Raw genomic sequence first — 23,191 nt, 5'->3', positions numbered from 1 at the left:
TGTTCTCCGAGTATATTTTCCTTCATCTTGATATGCGACGCCATATTATCTCTTTTTTTTCACTTGAAAGTTGAAACCCCGACAGCTGGCATTCTATTTCTCTGCGTTAATAAATCTTTTCCTTTCCCTCTCTTTTCTTCCCTCCGACTTACTGCCTATCCCCTCCTTCTCTTCCCTCGAAACAAGAAGAGAGAGAAATGGAATCAAGAAGAGAGAGAGCATTCTCTCGAACCAAACACAAGAAAGTTGACATAACCTCAATCCTACGAAAATCATGGTACCATTTACGGTTGTCGGTCAGGCATCCTTCCAGAGTCCCTACATGGGATGCTATTGTCCTGACTGCTGCTAGCCCTGAACAAGCCCAGTTATATGAATGGCAGCTTAACCGAGCCAAGCGTATGGGCCGGATCGCTAATTCTACTATCACGTTAGCTGTGCCTGATCCCGATGCTAAGCGGATCGGCTCCGGTGCTGCCACTCTCAATGCCATTTTTGCCCTTGGCAGACATTATCAGTCTCTCGGTCTCCATCTTGGCGAACAGGTAAAATTGCTTTAATGTAATGCACTGCTGATTTTGTTCTATAATTGTTGTTTAATGTTGATAATTTTCTTGGGAATAATTTGGAAAGTCTTATCAGGGATTTAGGAGAGAATTTTATGAAATGAATATATCTCATAATTTGTGTGTAAAAGAATCATCTCAATCTAAAAGTTTAAGCTGTTATATGAGGTTCTAGGATATGATTTATATTATTTTCTAACACACCTTCTCAAGTGAAAACTCTTTGGATTTGAAACTTGCACATGTCCATATTATCTTGTGCTTAATTTTTATCAAATAAATAGGAGTTGTGAGATTCGAACTCTTGACCACTTGATCATCAAGGCTCTGATACCATGTCAAAGAACCATCTCAACCTAAAAGCTTAAGCTATTAGGTGAGGTTTTAGAATATGATTTATATTATTCTCTAACAGTGTGTTAGCATAAGAGTGTAATATTTATTGCTGTGAAAGATAAAAGATGGATATATGAGCTAAAATTGTCTGGTAAGGTTGTCACTATTAGAAAAAAGAATATGCTTCTAAGTCCATCTAGGATGAGCAGATGATTGCTATTGTTTGGAATGTTTTGTAGGAGCAGAAATCGTGAATCTTTAAGGATGAATTTTCCTCGAGTCTATTGCTTTTGAGATAGAATGTTCTTTTACCCTTCTTTATGGAGTTTTATTCTAAAGGGGCTTTCAAGGAGTTTCATCCGTTTACTAGTGTTTTTCATTAAATATTTTACATAAAAGAAAAGGAAGGAGGACGATGGAAGTACCATTTAATTATACTCTAATTGTGATTCACTTAAACTTATGATTTTGTCGCAAGAAAGATTAACATCATCTTCCGTTCTTGTTTTGGTATGCATTTGACAAAGTGGGGATGCTGTGGTGTTCTTCGCTGTGTGTATATTTCTCTTGAGTTGAATATATTTGATGTTGGTTGTTATGGTTGTCTTCACGATGCATCATTAGTGCGTTACTTGATAATCAACATTGCTCTTTACTGCCAGGCTTGATAAGATATCTGTGATCAACAGGTGGAAACAACAGAGAATGGCAGTTCTGGATCAAGTGTGCCGCATGAAGAGTCTAATAGTGCAGATTCTACTGAGCCAATGGTTAGGTTTATGGAAAAAAAACACATACTATTGCTTCATGCAGGAGGTGACTCTAAAAGGGTACCATGGGCAAACCCTATGGGGAAAATTTTCCTACCACTTCCATTTTTGGCAGCAGATGACCCTGATGGGCCAGTTCCGCTGCTTTTTGACCATATTCTTGCAATTGCTTCTTGTGCAAGACAAGCATTTAAAAATGAAGGTTATTTTTCCGGCTTGTTACATTCAAGTGAAAATTGGCTTTATTTGAACTGTAAAACATTCATAATCAGTATCAACTTTCTTCAATGTAAAAACATGTATTTGCTATTTTTATATTAATTTACATCTGTTTATTTTCACTAAATGAAAAGAAAAGGAAAAGACTGTCATAGTAAAAGCTGAAGCTCTGGTAACACGGGTTGTATGTAGTCTATTTATATCCTTCTATGGTGGACAGTATGCGAAATATTTGTCTGCATGATTAAATTATTCGCAGTGTGATTTGTGATGGTTTGTGGGTGTTTGTGTTTATGTGTACTTATCCATATTGTCTGGAACTATTTAGCCATTATCTATTCTGAAACTGCATAGTATCTGTATTTACGTTTCCTCATCGGCATGATTTCCAATTCTATTTTGATTTGAGTATACCCGAGGATAGTTCCCACACCTTGCTGCCTGAACAAATTTGATAAACTGTTTTTCAAACTTTTGATGACATTGTAACATTAAGATAGCATTTGGTTGTGTCTTGAGACAGAAGAGATGAAGACAGGGGAGACATGCACCTCTTGTTTTGAATGGACAGAAACTCACTATAAAATTGTCCCAAAGACATTTATTTTATGTCTTTGTCTCCGCCCCTTCAACCAAACATGATCATGTCCCTTTTGTCTTGGGACACTAACCAAACACAACCTAAATAATCCTCATATTCATGCTAGAATAGTGGTACTGGAACAGATTCATGTCATGCCCCATTTTAAGTGTTTACTTACGAATTTGTAATCTTTGCAGGAGGAATATTGACCATGACTGGGGATGTCCTTCCATGTTTTGATGCATCCACCTTGGTTATTCCAGAGGATGCATCCTGCATTATTACTGTGCCCATCACTCTTGATGTTGCATCTAATCATGGTGTTATTGTGGCATCTGATACTGGTATTCTCACTGAAAGCTATACAGTCAGTCTAGTTGACAATCTCCTACAGAAACCCAGTCTAGAGGAACTTGTTGAGAATGAAGCTATATTAGATGATGGTAGAACATTGCTGGACACTGGAATAATAGCAGCCAGAGGCAAAGCATGGGCAGAACTTGCCATGCTTGCATCATCCTGTGAACCAATGATTGAAGAGCTTTTGAAGAGCAGAAAAGAGGTGAGTACCCATTTTTTGAGTTGTTTAATTGAAAATGAAGCTATACATGCATGCATGGCGGTCATCTCTATTTGTCAAATTGTTACTGATTTCATGCTCTTTAGGCCTTCTATTCTAAATCTTCATCTCCATGAATGTTTTGTAACTCAGTTGTTTGTTATTCCTCGCTGTTTGTGTCTGGGACTTCCAAGCACTCTCATTTATGGATGCGCTGCCCAGCATTTTGTGCTATAATTCAGAACTTGCTTTGAATCCTGGTATCTTATTTTGATAATTTCCCAGCTCATTAATACTATGTTCTGCTCCCATTTTGATCTCCTTTTTTTTTTTGCGAGCACCCTCATTGATTTCCTACATATGGATGATTATTTCACTGCAACAAGAGCCATTGTTTGGGTCATCCTTGATTGTCATGTTTTGCATCAATCCCTTTTTTTTTTGTTTTCTTCCGCTACTTTGCTTCTTCCATGTTAGACCTGTATACTCTCAAGTGTCTTTAATTCTGAGACTACTTGATTTGTGACTTACTGTAAGTCGATACAATAATGAAAAGAAAACATATGTTGTGCCCTGTAGGATTTTGTGACTTACTTTAAGTCGTTACAATAATGAAAAGAAAACATAATGTTGTGCCCTGTAGGCTTTTCAGAGTCCAAGAAGTGTTGACATATAAATATTGAAACTGGCATCATTTCTGGAATGTTATGCAGATGAGTTTGTATGAAGATCTGGTAGCAGCTTGGGTACCTGCAAAACATGACTGGCTGAGAGCACGCCCTCTAGGCGAGGAAATGGTCAGGAGTTTGGGCAGGCAAAATATGTTTAGTTACTGTGCATGTATGTTGAAAGAATCTGTAATTTTCATATTTTATCTCATTGCTGTTATAATATGCCTTATATTTGTTGCAGATGATTTGTTGTTCCTACACCTTGGAACCTCAAGTGAAGTATTGGATCACTTAAGTGCAGCTAGCTCAGAACTTGTTGGCCGAAGACATTTGTGTTCCATCCCAGCCACAACCTCATCTGATATTGCAGCATCTGCTGTAGTCCTTTCTTGCAAAATTGAACCTGGTGTTTCTGTTGGTGAAGATTCTCTTATATATGATTCATTCATTTCCAGTGGAATACAAATTGGTTCCCTATCAGTGGTTGTTGGCGTTAATGTCCCAAGAGATATTGGTGGGATGGCAGATGATTCATTTAGGTTCATGCTTCCAGATCGTCATTGTCTTTGGGAGGTTCCTTTAGTGGGATGCACGGAAAGAGTAATAGTGTATTGTGGCCTTCATGATAATCCAAAAAGTTCCCTTTCCAAGGATGGGACCTTTTGTGGGAAACCCTGGAAGAAAGTCTTGCTTGATTTAGGTATTCAAAAGAGTGATCTGTGGAGTTCAGTAGGTGTTCAAGAGAATTGTTTATGGAATGCAAAATTATTCCCCATTCTTTCTTACTTAGAGATGCTTCATCTGGCATCATGGTTGATGGGGTTGAGTGATCAAAATTCAAGAACCTTGCTTCCCTTGTGGAAAAGTTCACGCCGTGTCAGTTTAGAGGAATTGCATAGATCAATTGACTTTCCAAAAATGTGTACGGGCTCAAGTAACCATCAAGCAGATCTTGCTGCTGGAATCGCTAAAGCTTGCATTAACTATGGCATGCTTGGACGGAATTTATCTCAACTATGCCAAGAAATTTTACAGAAGGAGGTTTCTGGAGTCAAAATATGTGAGGACTTCCTAGAACTTTGTCCCAAACTGGAGGAGCAGAATTCTAAAATTCTCCCCAAAAGCAGGGCATACCAGGTGCAAGTTGATCTTCTTCGAGCATGTGGAGATGAAACAACTGCATGTCAGTTAGAACATAAAGTTTGGGCTGCAGTTGCTGATGAAACTGCTTCAGCGGTGAGATATGGATTCAGAGGTAGAATAAAAAATATTCATGTCTTGAACAAAGCAAACTAGTAACCTCTAAATGAACCAAAACTTCTGGCATAGATTCATACACTCTTTACTTTCTTTAAACTCTGTTGTCTTTTTTCAATGGATACCCATGGTTTGTTTTGTTTTTCATTGGAGTTCATATAGGTTAGTCTTTGATTTTTTAATGCTCATGGTTCTTAAACTCCATTCTTTTGTTCTATAGAACATGTCTTGGAGTCCCCTAGCAGCACACCTACTTCAGCAGACCAGAACAATCATTTTGATGGCTATGTGGATCAACCTTTCTGCCCTAGAATGGTAAAGGTTGAGTTACCAGTTCGTGTAGATTTTGCTGGGGGATGGAGTGATACCCCTCCATGGAGCTTAGAGCGTGCTGGTTGTGTTCTGAATTTGGCAATAAGTTTGGAAGGTTGCCTTCCAATTGGCACCATTATCGAGACAACAGAAAAGACTGGAGTTTTGATTAATGATGATGCTGGAAACCAGTTATTTGTTGAGAATCTTGTCTCTATTGCTCCTCCATTTGATGGCAACGATCCATTCCGGCTCGTCAAATCTGCGTTGCTGGTGACTGGTTTGGTTCATGAAAACATTCTTGTATCCATGGGCTTGCAAATCAAGACATGGGCTAATGTACCCCGTGGTAGCGGACTGGGAACTTCTAGCATACTAGCAGCTGCTGTTGTGAAAGGACTTCTTCAGATAACAGATGGAGATGAAAGTAATGAAAATGTTGCTAGACTTGTTTTGGTATTGGAGCAACTCATGGGGACAGGAGGTGGCTGGCAGGATCAAGTTGGAGGTTTGTACCCTGGGATTAAATTCACTACAAGTTTCCCTGGAGTACCGTTGCGGCTCCAAGTCATTCCTCTATTGGCTTCTCCTCAGTTGATTTTGGAGTTGCAGCAGAGATTGCTTGTAGTATTTACTGGTCAAGTAAGTCTCCATCCTTTTCCCAGTTTGGACATGCTTTGTGAGTATATTTTATAAAGAAATAATATAACCACTCCAACTTTTTATTAATGGCTTATGAAGTCTGCACAACATGATGTAGATATAGTAAGGATCGATGGTCCATTAAGTGGTTAACTGAACCAGATGTTTACTAATTAAATTTGGGCAGCTTGTCTCGTCAATAGTAACATTCTTATTCGAATAATCAAATGTTAGATGTAATTTTATGGAAATTAACTATTCCTCAAAATACATGCGACATGCAAATGTAAATTTAAAACTCGTATATGCTAGGTGGTCATGAATATGTAAGATTCTTTAATTGAGAGTGTTTTTTTAGAGCTGACAACTTTCTTCCTGCAGTGGACAGCACCCCTGCTGTTTCTTGGAATTTAGGTGCTGTGTATTATATGGCGATTTGCACATCTGAGGGTTTCTTTTTTGACTGTAAACATTTGAGTTACATGATTGTTATCTGGAATGCATACATCTTGAGTTACATGATTGTTATCCGAAATGCAAACGTCTGCCTACTTTAACCATTGCCTTCCTGTGTTGTCATGCAGGTTCGTCTTGCACATCAAGTCCTACAGAAGGTGGTAACTAGATATCTTCAGCGGGATAACCTTCTTGTATCCAGCATTAAGCGCCTCACTGAGCTGGCCAAAATTGGTAGGGAAGCTTTAATGAACTGTGAGGTAGATGAACTAGGGAAGATAATGCTCGAGGCCTGGAGGTTGCATCAAGAACTTGACCCTTACTGCAGCAACGAATTTGTGGATAAACTCTTTGCATTTGCTGACCCCTACTGCTGTGGATACAAACTTGTTGGTGCAGGCGGCGGGGGCTTTGCTTTGTTACTGGCAAAGAATGCCGAATCTGGAAATGAGCTGAAGAATAAACTAGAAGATTCCAATCTTAATGTGAAATTCTACAATTGGAAGATCCATTTAGATAATTAGATTAAACGCAGATAATAAGAAATATAGTTTTCATGTAATGTAATTCTTACCGCACAGCCTTATTATTCTCTCTGTCACAGGGCATATAAGCTATTTGATACCTATGATTGTCTCATTGTTGTACACATTAAGCAGTGCTGCAAATAGAACACAAAATATTGGGTATCCATTATAAAAAAGCTTAATAGGATGTAGCAATAAAGCTGTTTGCATTACTCTCTCTATTTTGTACTTCTGCTTGTATTTCGTAAACGACAATAAAGCTTTTTGCATCACTCTCTCTGTTTTGTACTTCTGCTTGTATTTCGTAAACGGTACTCAGGCCATCCCATCATTTATGCATAGACTTTTTCCTCGAATTCAGATATTCACAACAAATTATTATTATTATTATTTTTGATTTATGTAGGTGTCCGGCCCAGCTTGCGCGCATTATGACTAATCCCACGGCTCACTGAACATTCTATAAACCCAGTGAGCATGTAAGACACCGCGGAGATGACATGCGTGCACGGTGAGGTTTGAACCCAAGATGCAGAGGAAGGAAATAAATCTCTTCAACTGCTGGGCCAAGATCTCAAGTACACAACAAATTATTTTCTTAATTGAAGCTGTGGTTGTCATATTTGTCCTTTGGAAGTGCCTTTTTGGAGGGGCTGCAGTAGAATTATTATTATTATTTTTTTATAAAAACTTATTTATTTTATTTTAAATTATTTTTTAAATTTTTTTAGATTGTTTTAATATATGAAAAAATAAAAAAATATTTTTAAAAAAATTGAATGACCCCAAAGTTGAATTACAAATAAAAGTGTAAAAAGGCACATCATCATATGTGTCAAATGGCAAAAGTATGAAGAGGATAACTTGTCAGCCCAGCAAAGAATCCAAGGTGCATTGGACTCCTATTAACTTCTCCCTTCTGAGGAAACGGTATCGCTCTTGCCTTCCAATTAAACATACCTGCATTACAACATCCGATAAGGAATGACATGGTCCATTAACCTTATCAAACCGGTTCTGTTTATGATTCTGTCGGTTTCAAATTGCTCATTTTTTACCCTTCGGAAACGAAGTCGAGTCAAGGCCCCAAGAATATGAAAAGTCAAGAAGGAAAAGAAAAGGTTACCGTAAAAGTCTAAACAGCAAGAATTTATCTATCACAAAAGGAATCTTCATCAATATCTCACCATCATGATAGACACCTTTTTAAATATTTTTTATGGGGTTTTCGGTAAATGTAGTTGTATTGAGTCTATTGACTCTAGAGTTTTTTGTTTTTGTAGCTTTAGACCAGGTCCAGAGGATGCTGCCGTGCTGTTTCTATTGACCTGAGTAAAAATTACGAGTGGGGTAACGGAGAGTGAAGGAGAGGAAGACACAGAGAGAGATGGGTTTCCTTAGCCATAGAGTGGAGAGAAGTGAAATCAAACCAGGAGATCATATCTATACTTATAGAGCTGTTTTCACTTACTCCCATCATGGTATCTCATCCCTCTTCTTTTTTTTTTTGTTTGCTTCTTTCTGAATTTTGCAATGTGGGTGTTTCTTATGTAATTCCCATGCTAAAGTTTGTTCCTTTTTTCCTACTGTTGAAGATTTGTTAATCTATTTGATTTGAGAAGGTGACTTTTCTTGTTTATTTCAAACAACATTATTGTTTGAGTTTACATGCCTTGTCTAATAAGTTCTTTTCTTTTCTTTTTTATCTGTATTTTTTTTTCCTTACTTCTGGACTGTGGATATTAATTAGGTTGGATTGGGTCTCCTACTGATGTCTGAAAGTTCCCGTATAATTTGCATTTGGATATTTATAATGATCATTTGACAGTTTTGAGGTGGGTGAAGCTTGGAATTTCTTTTCTAGCAAGGTTATGCCTGTGGATTCCTTCATCATGTTTAGCAGTTGTGGAATATGTAACTTAAAACTGTAACATTTTCCCTGGATGAAGGGTAAAACTACTAACAGCATTTTCTTAACATTTGGTTGTCATTTGACTATCATATCATCTTCTTACTTGGATTTAGATTGCTTGGTGGTCGTTTAATTACCTTTCTTTAGTTCACATTTGTGTTGGGCTTTATAGCTTGAAGAATCAAGGAAGATAGTTAAAGAGGAAGGACTCTGTAGATTATCTCGGTATAATTTTAGGGCAGTGATTGATGAAAATAGTATCATCATGAAGATGGGTGATGAGCGGTAGTTTTGCATAAAATGGACCTTATTTTTGCTTTTGATCTCAAGAAATTGTTCAATTTTGCTCTTCATAGTGTTCATTAACCCTTAGCGAGCACTGAATCTTGGCTCGTATTCTGATGGTTTTGATTTCTCTGTGTCGGCATAAGGAATTGGAAGCTGAATGGCTACCATCAGGATTAAATTGTGTTTATAGAATTTTGCATAATGTCTTCATGTCCTTGTTATGATTAACCTTGTGGACAATTTAGAGAAGCTACTTATACACATTTAGACTTCTTGTTCTATGAAAAGAATCAATTGGCCTTTCAGGATGTCTAGAGCTAGAAGGCTAGTGACATGAACAAGTTCAGTGTATGGTGGCTGTGTCAGCAACATTTGTGTCATATGGCACCATTTGATTTCTGACAATTACATCCCTATATTAGTGTTGTTGGAAGTTGCTTGTCATGGGCAGTTTAGAGCTGTGGGCTATATTTCTAGCTCTTCCTTAGCTCATATTTAGGAAGGAATGTTAACCCATGCCATTCTTGTCTAGTATTATTGAGCAACTTTGGTCTTGAATCAATATATTTGTAATTCTTTTATACTGTTCAAAACTTATTGTGCTGTAGTTTTTCCACTCACACCGTATAATTTTATAATTTTCGCCAACCAAGCTCATGCATCAAGCATATTAGGAATGAGCCTTTCTGTAACTTGGGTTTTCGCTCTTAAAGTTGTTTTGTGTTTTTCTCTAACTTGGGTTTTAGCTCTTAATGTTGCTATATTATCTCTAACTTGGGCTTCTCTCAATGTTGTTGTTTGGTAGGTATAAAATGCCATGTGAGAGCTTAGGGTAAATTCAAGCAATTATTGACCTGGAATTGCATTTTCTAATGCTGAGTTATATTAAATAAATAAATGAAAAATACTGTAAATAACATTTACTGCCTAACAAAGCACTCACAAGTTCACCATTTGTTTTATTATAATTGTTATCTTTATCTTTAGCTTCTTTTGTATATGCATTTGCTCTGTTAATGAGTTACATCTGCAGTTGGACTTGTTTTGAAATGGTCATTGCTAATCTTGTTGGATAGTAGCATTTCTTTCTGTGGTTAGACATATAGCAGAAGCTATATTTTTTATTTGATTGTGCAGGTGTCTTTGTTGGGGGAAGCAAGGTGGTCCATTTTACACCCAGGCAGAATGCAAATTCAAGCTCTGATACATCTTCTGACTTCTATGATTCAATGTCAAGCATTCCATCATCTTGTGAAACCTTTCCTGACTGTGGATTCAGACAACCTGATAGTGGCGTGGTCCTCTCATGCCTGGACTGCTTCCTCAAAAAAGGATCCCTTTACAGCTTTGAGTATGGGGTGCCCCCTACTGTTTTTATTGCAAAAGTACGTGGAGGCACATGCACCACTGCAGCATCTGATCCACCAGAAACTGTTATCCACAGAGCAATGTATCTTCTTCAAAATGGATTTGGCAATTATGATGTATTTCAGAACAACTGCGAGGATTTTGCAATGTACTGCAAGACAGGTCTTTTGATAATGGACAGACTGGGGGTTGGAAGAAGTGGTCAAGCTTCTTCGGTTATTGGTGCTCCATTGGCCGCAATTCTTTCATCCCCTTTAAAGCTGTTAATGCCTAGTCCTGTTGGTGTGGCTACGGTAACAGCTGGAATGTACTGCATGAGCAGATATGCTACTGATATAGGTGTTCGGAGTGATGTAATCAAGGTGGCCGTGGAAGATTTGGCTATGAACCTGGGCTGGGCTGGCCCTCTGGAGGAAGTACCTGAAGACAATGAGGCCTCTGGTGCACTGATTGCCAGGTGAAGTGAATTTCATCTCAATGCATGTCAAGATGCGTATATATGTGATTGGTAGTCTCCATTAATAAGAATTCATTGACGTAAGTGCACTCACATGAGAGAGTCTATTGTTTTCTTCTTTCTTTGCAAGTTAGTTGCTGTTGGTTCTGTACTAATAAATTAAGTTGACCCTCCGGAGGCCTGGACTGGTCTGCTATAATTATTTACTTGTGAAATTCGATCTTTGAACTTTAGTGGTTTGTCAAAGCTATGGTAGCATGTTTCTTCGCTTTCAAACATCAGGTGTGACAGATGCAGTTCCTGCTGACTTTACATAAATAGTCAAGATCACAGTCCAATACATGGCATGGCAGATTTGGTCTTTTTAATTATAAACTTGCAAATTTCTGTTCAACGTGAAGAGTACCTCATTCAGAAAACGCCGTGCCCTTCTTTTCATGGTAGTAATATCGTTTGATGGTGAATTGTACCGGGAAGCATTTTCCTTGTCACAGAGCAGCTTTTTATTACATAATTTGTCAAACCGTGGCCGAGATGATTAAGTGATTTTCTCTTTGTGCTGTGGTCTTGACTGATTTGAATCCCATCTTGCTTTCAAGTTCCATCTAATGTGACACTTTTTATTGAACTCCTAGGACCTGTGCATTCTCTGTTTTGCTTGCTTATTGTGTTTCGTCATTAGTTAATTTCAAATCGAACAGTCCTGATGAATGGACCGGCCTACTTAATGATTCACACGACGTGTACTGCAATATAGGGTTCCAGAATTCGATAACATGATCATTTGTCTTTTCGATAATTGCTAACATATTATATTCGAATAGACATGAAAGCTGTGATGATGCAATATGCGTAACAAAAGATTTGCATAGTGGAATGCATAGATTAAGTTGGTGGTGTGCTTGGTGTCGGGCAATTGCCCAAGCAAGCAATCGAGTGCGTTTGAATAGAGTGTGTTTAGAAACGCGATTATTATTTTTTAAAGTATTTTTTAATTAAAAAAATATGCTAATAATATTTTTTATTTTTTAAAAATTATTTTTAAGATAACATATTTTATTTTTTAAAACGATCTAATTATTTTTTAGTTAAAAAAATATGCTAATAATTATTTTTTTATTGTTTAAAATTATATATATATATATATATATATATATATATATATAATTAGATCGTTTTGATGCGTTGATCTTAAAAATAATTTTTAAAAAATAAAAAAAATATTTTTATGCATTTTAGTACAAAAAAACATTTTAAAAAACAACTATAATCACATTCCAAAACAGGCTAGGCTGTTTCTGTCAGCAAAGGTACTAATGTTGCTAGTCGAAGAATCTCCATGACAGATGGTGTAGCGGTTTTTCTGATAGGCTCTGCTGTGGCATCTCCATCCGATGTTGAGGATGGTGCAGCAACAAGGTGGTTAGGAAGAGATTCCTAGGCCTTTTGAAGTTCTTTTACTGCATGCTGCATCTTTCCAATTGAGTAGTCTATTTTTGATGATTTTTTCATAGTCTTAACTGCAACAGCCAATTCTTTCAAGACATGTGAAGCATAAGAGCTCAATGTGTTGGAGACATCACTGAGATACCTCTTTAGATGCTCAGGTGCCTGTTGCGATACATTAATGTTTCCAGAGCTGACAGCGTGGAGCAAACCGAAGAGCATAGATGGAAGTGAATTCCATATTCAGGGTTTACCTCAATTTTCAAAGTTTAAGCAACCAATGAGAGTTCCAATGCAATATGCGCAGCTTCCCAACGAAGCCCCAACCTTTAGGTACTGGTTCCATGGATGCCGGAAGTTGAAACGACCATGTGCAGGTTCCCATCTTGCGAAGCCAGCCTGCGCATTTTAAAGGGGAAGTTTATCAACCATTGCAAGAAGTTCACTGAAAATCCATTGCTAAAATGATTTGGATTGGTTAGTAACCTACCATAGAATCTTCAGCTGCCTTTGAATTAAGAACGAATTTATAGCCTTCCATTTTCTTACAAGAATCACCATCACTGCTGCCTGTGAAGTACCCGGCAATACATCCTGCAATTCATGTTGACAGCTATTTTCACCACAAATCAGTTATATTGTCCTTCTGTTGAAACGGATGAATTCAATTTCCATGGTTGGCTGTGTGCATATATACCATCTAAAGCATCAGCAAGCTTTTCCAGGTTACGACGAATCAAATTGTGAAGCTCTTCGCCACCCCAGATGAGATAGAATAGCATGCTTATGAGAATGCAAAGGGAGGCCCCAATGGCAATTGCGGATAACCTTTGGTGTGCGATATCAATCACCTTATCCTCGCAATAACCAGAAACTGACACTAAACTAAAGGTCAGTATGAAGATCATAGCACCATAATCAAATCGGGCTTTAACTGATGGTATAAACCGCGAAAAGTAGCTGCTGAAGCTGTCATTTAAAGAAGGGTGAGTGAGTGGAAGGGAGGTATTTAAAGAACAAGACAGTACCCACAAACAAAACAGCAGGTAAAACTGCAAAGGGAGGAAATCTGTTTTGAGAACAGGTTCTAACTCACCAAGAAGCAAAACTGAGATTCCAAGAACAATGGGCTCAACTCCAGAGTGATTTGCAGGCCAATGAACACCAACGCCAAGTGATCCAGCAAGAAAAGTGCCTATTCCTCTGTTAATACATTTATATAGTGTTGCACCAGCAATACAAGGAGCAACTTAAGAGTAAATGTCATGGAACATTGGAACTTCATGAAGACATAGTTTGCAATTTATGGTTTCGATCCTAGAGTACTACACTGTTATCTCTTAATAAAGTAGACATCATACTTAAAGACAGAAAAATTAAATGAAGCTCACAGATTGCTGGGGTTTGATTTGGAGTACTAACCCGCAGTGTTTTCAAAAACTAACACAGCTGTCATTATCGCCCACACAGCATTCCCTAACACCTTCATATAAAGGCCTCATAATAGTAGAAGAGCGACACAATAGAAAGTTCCATCCCTACTTTGAGACAATGAATAACCTTTTTAGGCGCATCAACTGCTATGTTCCTAGTCTTCTCCAAAAACTTCCAAATTTTCAATATGAATTCTCCTAGCAGACCCAGCCAGATTCTGTGGACTAATTCAGATTCAGGCTGCAATATCTCTAATGTTCCATCAGGTACATTTATCCTCCATTTCAGTATGTTTGACACTTCATTTCCCATCACCATTTTTGAGGCGAAAAATCACTCACAAAATGGCTTAATTCAGATTGGTAGGACAAATTTAATATACTTAGCAAATACGTTGTTTTTTTTTTAGATTAATATAGGTGTTCGAGTCAACTTGTGTGTACTTTAACTAATTCCACAGGCTCTGAAGTTAATAACCATGTAAGCCTTCAGTGACTTTAAGATTTGTAGGACTCAAACTGGTGATCTTTTGAGATCAAATCCAAAACTTAATCAATTAAGCTATACCCTTCAAAATTAATGAGCTGTTCATTTGAATCCATTTGTGCTATATCAGTGTCTTCTAACAAAAAGGATATATAACTAGAGAAACTTCAATAACACTAACAGGAATTTTTAAGCTTTCAAAGGCTTATTTTCTAGGTTAACTGATATCGGTTTGTTCTAGGACTTATGACTAGTTATCACAAGTAAAGCATTTATATACATGCCAGCCTCTGCTCCACACCTGCCTAGCCAGGTCTCTAAAATGAATTTAGACAACGGTCTGTTCGATGGTCATACAAGAAAATCTCCAAGGTACTTGGAGGTAGACAAATTAGAACTAGGGTACCTTCGACACATTAGTGGCCAAAGATATGCGATTCTTTATGGGCAAATGCTTTTATATTAGAAAGCACGGAGAGCACATATAGAAAAGAGATAACATGACATCGCCTTGGAAAATTATATCAGATTTTGCTATTAAACGCCATTGCTTCGTGGCTATAGTTAGTGATATCCTCGTGCTCCTATCCTTTTAGACAAGTGGTGTTTTATTAACCACATAGACCCTCTTAAAATGCACTTAAACTACTACTTCTTCTTCTTCTATAAATTTTGTATCTGAAATTAAATTAGCAATTTTGCAAAAGATGCTTAGGAGTAAATTGTTATAATAGAGATCCAGGGAGATAAATATTCATGATATTAATATTTTATATTAAAAGTTATAAAATTAAACAAATAAAATTTTATGGCTCAATAAAAAGTCTATAATGATCATCAAACTTATACTCACTTGGGCTTGGCGTGATACTAAACTCACGAGCTATGAGTTTGGTAACTTGTTAAACTTATATTTGCTTAAATTCAATACATAGATAAACTTAAAAATATTGAATCAGCTCGTTAGACTTATATTTATTTAGACTTAATACATAAATGAATCTAAGGATATTAAGTTTAGCAACTCGCTAAATTTATACCCACTTGAGCTATGTTCTTAATCACGTCCAAAGACATAATATATAGAAATGAGTTACATCTATATTATCTAGGTCTTATTTTCTATCAAGTTTAGATATTATAGGTATAAATATAAATTTTATCTATTTAGGGTTATCAATTTTTCGTTGAATGTTTTAAATAAAATTCTAAATTAAAAATTATATTTTGGAAATATATTGATGCATCAATGTCTCCTCTCCACACACACACACACTTTTCAAACTTTTCGGTGTAAAATTTTAAAACTGGTGTTCTGAAATTCAAATTCTGTATAGCTGGATCGGATTCGTTGGAACAAAGTGGTCAAAAGCGTTTTTTCTTGAATTGACCTTATTAATTGCGGCGTCCAAGCTGCGAGCAAGCGACGAAACTTCACGAGCGCTAAACTGGCAACTTGTCTCGAATTTATTGCACGCGACTAAGTGCTACTGGATTGAGAAGACAACATGGTTCGGCTCTTTTCTACGTTCCAATTTTACGTCCGAGTTTAAGGGATTAGACATACGACCTAATTATAATTTATATATGTTTCTCGTCAAAACTATTTAACAAATTTCATCGGTCGAGTCATTATTAATTAGGCCTTTAACTCTTTAAGTACTTGAACGTTTCCTGCACACACACACACACACACACACACACACACACACACACACACACACACATATATATATATATATATATATATATATATATATATATATATTAATTAGGCCTTTAACTCTTTAAGTACTTGAACGTTTCCTGCACACACACACACACATATATATATATAATTAATAATGACTCGACCGATGAAATTTGTTAAATAGTTTTGACGAGAAACATATATATATATATATATATATATATATAAAGATTTCTAAATGATATTTAAAAGGATTGTTATTACTATTGAAATGAAAACTCTCTAATTATGAGATTAATATACATACATATATATACTTTACTATTGAAATGAAAATAAGCTTTTATGCAATTGCCATGCATGCTTATTGTCTTGAGAAAAATAACTAGTCAATCCCGATTGTTAAAAAACCCACAATTCAATTCCTATATTCTCATACTTGTTTATGACTTAATCCTCTGTTATTTTCCTGACAATTTAATTTTTTTTCCTTTCCCAAATGCACTTCATTTACAACAAAACTTTCTACGTACCTTGTAGACGTATGCATAGTGATTTGGCTGCATTTACCCGGCGGCATCCTGCTCTGTTCTGCTCTACTGTGTATTCGTTATGCATGGCGGCAAAGCAGGACCCTTTCAGTGGCAGATCGACGCCAGTGAGTTGCGGGCCGCTAATTAATCATCCGTGTATACATATTCAGGCCTCATTATTCAGCTACGCCGGGAAAAGTCTTCCAACTATTATCGTCATATGTTTGGCACTTACAAATCCGAAAGAGAGTAGCTGATATAATTTATCAAAAATGAAAAATATATTGATGGTTTACTTTGTCAATTACATGTTCGCTTTCGTCTTAGTGGAGGTTGTTGGTTTGGGATATATGATACAATGTTGACACGTACGCAGAGAAGACTTGTTCATATTTACCTTGCTTGTCTTAAGAATAATTGTTTGGCATGAATTATTGGCTGCAATATTGCTCATCCCTTCCCTTGGTAATATTTAACTCCCAGCTGTACTATATACTTATGACTACAAAACCCTAGCATCAAATATAAAGAAGGTATTTCAAGCTGTTGGAGTAGTAAACTTTTGCCTATGATGTTGCTAAAATATTGCAGTATCCATGTATATATGCTGCAGAATCCATATTCACGTAATCAAGTATACCAGCATAAATATTAGAGTATAACAGTGGTGTTGCTAGCTCCCACTGCATAAATATATAGAGTAAATTTATTGTAACAGAAACAGAATATTCTAGATCTAAAGTTCTTCCATTTTATGATTTACAATTGCATCACACACTAATTGTTGAAAATAATAGAGACTATTTCAAAAAGTTTTTATTTCATATTAAAAAAATACAGCTTACTTCTTATGAATATAGAGTATGTATATATAATGTATTTTATCTTACATTGAAAAAAATAAGATCTTCATCTAATTTTTATATAGTAAATTTGATATAAGATAATAATCAACAAGAAAAAGATAATGGACTTGCATGTATAAGGTTAAGCCAAGCAAGAGAAAAACCTTTGATTGTCTTCATGTACGCGATTCAACGGAATTAATTTTGTTCAATTCATTGTTAGCTGTTACAATAAAAAAAGTGCCGAAAATCGTTGTCTTTTTTAATATTTGCTAAACTTTTTGGTATTTATTCTCGTTCTTGGTCTAGCTATTTTTATGACCGTTGTTTTAGATGAATAATATGTTGAATCCTAAAGAATAATCTTGTATTGAGAACATATCTTTAAAATCAAGAATAATGTGAGTATACGACTTCAAGTTTTATTTTGTTTTTTCTTCATCATCATATTTTATTTACTACATTAATTTGGCAACAACTACAAAATGGGGATAAACAGAACGGCCTTCGATCCACTTGAAAAACATAACAAATAACCAGGAAAATAATAATTCACATAAGAATAGTTTTGCAGGAAATTAATGATTCTCTCTACAATGTGGACGCAAGGTAATTAATCAAGCTTTGAATGAAGAGGGGAAACAAGGGGACTTGTTCCATGTTTTGAAGTGAAACTCTAAAATTTCCCTGGCCTTTTCCTTGGTCTTTGAATTGCATATTCCACTTTGTATCACCAAGCAAATCTTAGTCATTCCACCCACCTCCATAAATTCTTGAGCAGCCTCACCACTGCTAGTACAAAATCTTAAGACACATGACAGCAAACTTATTGATTTATCATCTCCAACATGGGAAACCTTCAAGATCTTTGACACCACAGCTGCCATGCCTGCTGGATGTGACAAAAAGGCCGCCCGCCCTTCTGCTTTCTGGCACAGTTTTTCTAGAACGACTAACATCATCTCGCAGACATGCCTCTCATCTTCCTCAGCTAGCAACTCGATCAGGATCGGAGTGCATCCTCCCTTAATAGCTTTCTCTTTATTCTTCCCATATGATAAAACTCTTATTAAAATAGCTAAAACTGCCATGCTTCCATGTTTTGAATTTTGGTCCTTTAATATCTCAATGATATTCTCAAAGAACTCAAATTTAAGTCCTTCCTTGTAAATGTCATCTACCACTTCGAATATGGACTTCAGGACAAGAGCAGCTTGAATTCTAAGCTGTAGATTACTCAGATACTGAGTCATAATTGAACAGAGTGAACAGATTAATAGGCCATTTTCATTTTGTGAAACCATCTTTAATGCCTCATCAGAGGGACTTAAAAGACATAACAAAGACACCGCTTCAGCGATCACCGGAGTGTCATTACCAGTAATCTGTGGAATCCCTGGTAACTCAGTTTGGACTACAAGAGATACTGCAAGGGAAAATACACTATCATCTCTAATGCAACTAATCCTGCTATTATCACCATGATTCTCTTGGATTAATGACTTGATCTTTCTAAGAGATTTTACCTGTAAATGGGGTTGCTTAATCTCCTCAAGAAGCACTTTCATCAAGGCATCATGATTAGGCTCCGCAAACTTTGTTGTTGATGATGATGCGTGTTGCAAGTGCCATGATTGGATCAAGCGAAGAAGATTAGAGTTTGGGGTGAGACGGAAATCAGAGAGGGGTTGTTTTGTAATAGGACAAGCGATGTTTTTATAAGAGAAAAGCCATTTCTGTATGCTTTCTCGATCAAAGGTCATACCTGTGGATATAGTAACTGGATCTTTCATAATTTGAAGAGATATTGGGCAGATAAAGAAAGATGGCACAATATGATGAACAGAACCATCCATTCTTTGAATCTCTTGTTCCTCTCTTTGCATGTAATGCTAAACTAGCAAGCTAGCCAGGATGAAGAACAGAGAGAGAGAGAGTAAATGCAATTGCTATAGTAGCAAATATGGTTGTAAATAGCAAGGATATGATTAATTTAAAAGGGGAGGATGGGGTGTTGACATCGTTGACATTTGAATGGTCAAAAGAAGGCGCTGCAAAATATAAGTAGAGTGGAAAAGAGATGCCACGGTGACACCGTTCTTATGTGAGTTCATTGAATCTCTTTTGTTCACCGGAGCTGCGTATATCCTTTTTTATTACTCGGAGCATTGACTACGTGCAGTTTTCTTAACTTGTACCAACCATAATTAATCTCGGACTTCATTCTCGTCGTTGACTTTCGATTTGTTAAGCCAAATGTTAATTTCTATATGCATATAACTTAATTATAGTATGAATTAAGCCGAACGGAGATTGTTGAATTCGGTTTATATGTCATCGATCTTATACAAAATGGTGGAGACCAAACTGCTTCCTTCGACCCAATATATTAATGGGTTTTCTCCCCCTTTTCCCCCTGCCGATATTGGCGTTTTGCTTCTCTTCTCTTTTCTTATATGAAGAATTAAAATGGGAGGTTTTATTTTCTTCTAAAAATAAAATCTTGGTATATATGCCGTGAAGAAAAAGTTCCTTGGCACGAGGAATGTAGTTTAAGTGAAGTAGCTTCCATAATTTCAACCAAAAGCCGTCATATGACATGGATATGGTTGTGGTAGCGCGCGCGATTTCTTCATTTGGTGGCTTTTTGTCGCCTCATTTATTTCTTGCCCAGTTAATTATGATTCACAATTTTTTGTCTTTTTTTTTCCCCTTGTAGCTTTTAACTTGAGTAAATTAATATTATTCTTTTCTTGTTTCATTTTTAAATTTGATTTTATATGATCAAATATGCCCACATAAGATTTTTAAATTAATATTATTTATATCTATAAATATTAGCTTTTAAAATTGTAAGCATTTAATTGATAAATTTTTTAAAATACAAATGTTTAAATAGAAAAAATAAAAATATAGTATAATCAAATAGAAAGAAAAAAGGTAAATACACTTGAATAATAAAAAAAAATAAAGTGCAATATTCATGCATATTTGATATAAAAGTTATCTTACTGATCTATAAATTTAATTAACAGCGACATCAACTTATACTTGATTGAATATAACAGAAATGCTTAGCTATTTCTTTTTAATGTTTACATATTTAAGTATAAAAAATAAAAATACGTCCTCAAATAAAAACATACAAGATTGATTAAAAATTAATAAGTTATAAAGTATAGAGAAATTGAATGTTACGATACAATTGAGACAAGTTGTAATATATAAGGATCACCGTTAGTTTAAAAGGTAAAATAGTTTTCTACTAATTAATAAGTGTGAATTGGGAATCTACCAATGGCAATGGATGAATGATTATTATACATTATATAATTACATTAAAAGAATATAGTTTGTTACTTGCCCAACATATGTTGTTTAATTTTTTCTTTATCCTTGAACTTTATTCTTCAGTATTTTCATCTTGCATAATATGTTATTGATATTGTTTATGTTGATATTTTATTTTCTTTGCATATTTTTTTGAATTCAAGGTGTTTGATGATATTTCAAAATATAATCAGATGCTAATTTAATAAAATTAGATTTAAATTCATGGTATTAAAAGAATGATCAAATTAAAAAGAACACAAAGAAAATTTGTTTCATTTTGATGTGGAAAAAATCATTTTGGTATATATATAAAGATTTAGTTCATGGATGTTCGGTCCCTATGGTTTTTGTGGTTTTTGTAATGTATGCTTAAGTATTAAATTTCATTTATTCAACGTTTTAGTCCATAAGTTTAAGAAACAAGAGAGAAAATCGCTGAAAAAAATAAAGAGAAAAAGTAGTTGGTTTCCTACATTTCAATAACAACAAAAGATGATCTTGGTGTCAATAAATTTAACTTGCCTTTAAGAGTTCCATTATGGTTTAAAATTTTTATCTTGCCAGAAAAAATAAATTAGGGTTCAAGAATATTTTTTCTTTTGATTTCATTTTGGATCATTTTTTTTGTCTTCATAAAAGGTGTTTTGAGGTTATAAATAAATTTAATGTTGTTTTATGGTATTTATTGGGAGTTTTTCATGTGAAGAAATGTTGAAAATAGATTTTTAAAGTTCTAAAACTCGAATCTCAACTTTTTAACCACTTGAGGCAATCCAAATCAAAACTATAAAAGATAACATGATGTTTGCTAATATGACATGCGAGACCCTGGAACAAAAAAAGAAGGAAGAAAGCCATGTTCATGGGCTTTTGTCTTTAGAAGCCCATGTATGTTTACCTTTTTTATATAAGTTCAAACATGTGGGCCAAACTTTCTATACATAGTTACCTCGCCTTGTTTTTGTATCTTTTTAGGTTTTTTATATTTTAAAAATTATTGTTTTTAGGTTTTGATTAAAATGCACTCTAAATTAAATGATTGCCAAAAAAAATTAACAATGTGCTCAAGAATATTTAATAATTTTTTGGTTATTTTTTAATAGAGTTTTTGCATGATTTTATAATGATAATTAATTTTTCCTTTAATCATATACAAAATATTGAGACAATATTTTAATGTTTTTTTTTTTTTTATTATTATTGAAACTTGATTTTGAGATAATGGTAAGTTTTTATTTATAAAACCATTGCTTTTAATTAATTACAAAATACATTAATGTTCTTGAAAAAAAAACACATCAATAAGGAAATTGATTTTAGATTGAAGAGAAATATTTTTCCTACTTATTTTAAATGATTGAAATATTGAGACACTATTTTAATGGTTTTTCTTTATTGAAACTTGCTTTTGAGATCATGATAACTTTTCATTTAGAAAACCATTGCTTTTGATTAATTACAAAACATGTTAATTTTCTTGAAAACAAAAAAAAAAGACACTTTAATAAGGAAATTGATTTTCGATTGAAGAGATATATTTTTTCCTACTAATTTTAATTTTAAATGAGTAAGATTCTTATGAATCTTTATTCTAATTATCATTCCCTTTTATTCAAAAAACATGTTGCTAAAAAAATTATATTTTATTCAAACCAAAAAAGATACATGAATAAGAAAAGAATAATTCACATGATAAATGTACTTTTTTTTGTTTATTATTTTAATTGTAAGGAACTAAATAAGAAGAATTTTTAAAATTTATTTGTGATATTAATTGTGTAAATAACTAATGTGGTATTATTGATATGGGACTTTTATTGGTTATATGAATAGTACAATCTTTAAAAATTTAATTTGATCCTTAAAATTTCTTACAAAATTAAAGTAGTTAAGTCAACAGAAGCTAAAAATATTGGGCAATTAGATGGAGATTTACCATAACTAGATGAAAATATCTTATAAATAGACTATATAGGAAACTTAATAAATGTTTTTTTATGGATAAGTGGAACACGGCTAGGCTCACGAGAAGGTATAGTTGCGTTATACTAGTATAATAAAGAAAAATGACCATAACTTTTATTTCAATCATTTGACAGAGCTTTTTTTTTTTCTTTCTTTCTTTTGTTCTTTTTGCAAGAGATCACCAAAGCCCAATTATATAGCGAACCCATTTTTTTGGTCAATTCATTACATGAATTACTTTAAATTAGGCTTAGAAGGTTCTATTTTAGCTGATTTTGTTATTTCTTGTTGTTTATTTTTAAATTTCATGTTTTTTTTGGATTTTCTATGATTTTCTTTTATGTTCTAAAATTTTAATTTTATTACTTAGTAGAGGTTGGTTTTTTAGTCTATTTAAAGAAATTATAAACCTCTTAAAGATGTATACTTATTTATACTTTATTTTAGTTAATAAAACTATGAATTTAGGGTTCATGTCTCCAACCATTTTTGCTTATCAAACTCTACATTTTTTTGTGCTTGTTAGTTGTTTTTTG

General features: G+C 34.7%; 4 protein-coding genes across 5 annotated transcripts; 2 read left to right on the top strand and 2 right to left on the bottom strand.

The window, feature by feature from the left end:
• The first annotated feature begins 56 nt into the window (after positions 1–56).
• LOC118041222 (bifunctional fucokinase/GDP-fucose pyrophosphorylase) lies at positions 57–7,051 on the top strand. The gene is made up of 7 exons (XM_035048462.2): positions 57–545; positions 1,592–1,874; positions 2,672–3,036; positions 3,747–3,873; positions 3,946–4,959; positions 5,182–5,915; positions 6,500–7,051. The coding sequence occupies exons 1-7, from the start codon at positions 198–200 to the stop codon at positions 6,893–6,895; spliced, it is 3,267 nt and encodes a 1,088-aa protein (XP_034904353.1). The 5' UTR covers positions 57–197; the 3' UTR covers positions 6,896–7,051.
• Positions 7,052–7,860: 809 nt separating this feature from the next.
• On the top strand, positions 7,861–11,169 carry LOC118041223 (protein LEAD-SENSITIVE 1). Of its 2 annotated transcripts, XM_073404315.1 has the most exons (3): positions 7,861–8,019; positions 8,182–8,379; positions 10,236–11,169. In XM_073404315.1, the coding sequence occupies exons 2-3, from the start codon at positions 8,286–8,288 to the stop codon at positions 10,925–10,927; spliced, it is 786 nt and encodes a 261-aa protein (XP_073260416.1). In that variant the 5' UTR covers positions 7,861–8,019; positions 8,182–8,285; the 3' UTR covers positions 10,928–11,169. The 2 variants fall into 2 exon arrangements, with proteins under 2 accessions (XP_073260416.1, XP_034904354.1); XM_035048463.2 differs by lacking the exon at positions 7,861–8,019 and having other exon boundaries at positions 8,075–8,379.
• Positions 11,170–12,360: 1,191 nt separating this feature from the next.
• Positions 12,361–14,121, bottom strand: LOC118041888 (aluminum-activated malate transporter 10). The gene is made up of 6 exons (XM_035049397.1): positions 13,930–14,121; positions 13,792–13,852; positions 13,067–13,618; positions 12,860–12,963; positions 12,697–12,768; positions 12,361–12,534 (listed from the first exon to the last, which is right to left on the bottom strand). Exons 1-6 carry the CDS (start codon positions 14,119–14,121, stop codon positions 12,361–12,363), a joined length of 1,155 nt encoding a protein of 384 aa, XP_034905288.1.
• Positions 14,122–17,824: 3,703 nt separating this feature from the next.
• On the bottom strand, positions 17,825–19,302 carry LOC118041224 (E3 ubiquitin-protein ligase PUB23). Its single transcript, XM_035048464.2, has one exon. The coding sequence runs from the start codon at positions 19,241–19,243 to the stop codon at positions 17,975–17,977; it is 1,269 nt and encodes a 422-aa protein (XP_034904355.1). The 5' UTR covers positions 19,244–19,302; the 3' UTR covers positions 17,825–17,974.
• Positions 19,303–23,191: the final 3,889 nt, after the last annotated feature.

The sequence above is a fragment of the Populus alba genome, chromosome 14 (assembly GCF_005239225.2).
Source record: "Populus alba chromosome 14, ASM523922v2, whole genome shotgun sequence".
Classification (NCBI taxonomy): Eukaryota; Viridiplantae; Streptophyta; class Magnoliopsida; order Malpighiales; family Salicaceae; genus Populus; species Populus alba.
This window is presented reverse-complemented; position numbering and strand designations above follow the sequence as displayed.

What these genes read in the sequence shown, in the direction of transcription:
- LOC118041222 (XM_035048462.2), top strand. Translation starts at nt 198, where the DNA reads ATGGAATCAAGAAGAGAGAGAGCATTCTCTCGAACCAAACACAAGAAA. An exon ending in GTCTCCATCTTGGCGAACAG is followed by an intron (nt 546 to 1,591) that starts GTAAAATTGCTT and finishes TGTGATCAACAG; the next exon opens with GTGGAAACAACAGAGAATGG. An exon ending in TTGTAGTATTTACTGGTCAA is followed by an intron (nt 5,916 to 6,499) that starts GTAAGTCTCCAT and finishes GTTGTCATGCAG; the next exon opens with GTTCGTCTTGCACATCAAGT.
- LOC118041223 (XM_073404315.1), top strand. Translation starts at nt 8,286, where the DNA reads ATGGGTTTCCTTAGCCATAGAGTGGAGAGAAGTGAAATCAAACCAGGA. An exon ending in TTTCACTTACTCCCATCATG is followed by an intron (nt 8,380 to 10,235) that starts GTATCTCATCCC and finishes TTGATTGTGCAG; the next exon opens with GTGTCTTTGTTGGGGGAAGC.
- LOC118041888 (XM_035049397.1), bottom strand. Translation starts at nt 14,121, where the DNA reads ATGGTGATGGGAAATGAAGTGTCAAACATACTGAAATGGAGGATAAAT. An exon ending in CAGTTGATGCGCCTAAAAAG is followed by an intron (nt 13,853 to 13,929) that starts GTTATTCATTGT and finishes CTTTATATGAAG; the next exon opens with GTGTTAGGGAATGCTGTGTG. An exon ending in GCTTGCTGATGCTTTAGATG is followed by an intron (nt 12,964 to 13,066) that starts GTATATATGCAC and finishes CATGAATTGCAG; the next exon opens with GATGTATTGCCGGGTACTTC.
- LOC118041224 (XM_035048464.2), bottom strand. Translation starts at nt 19,243, where the DNA reads ATGCAAAGAGAGGAACAAGAGATTCAAAGAATGGATGGTTCTGTTCAT.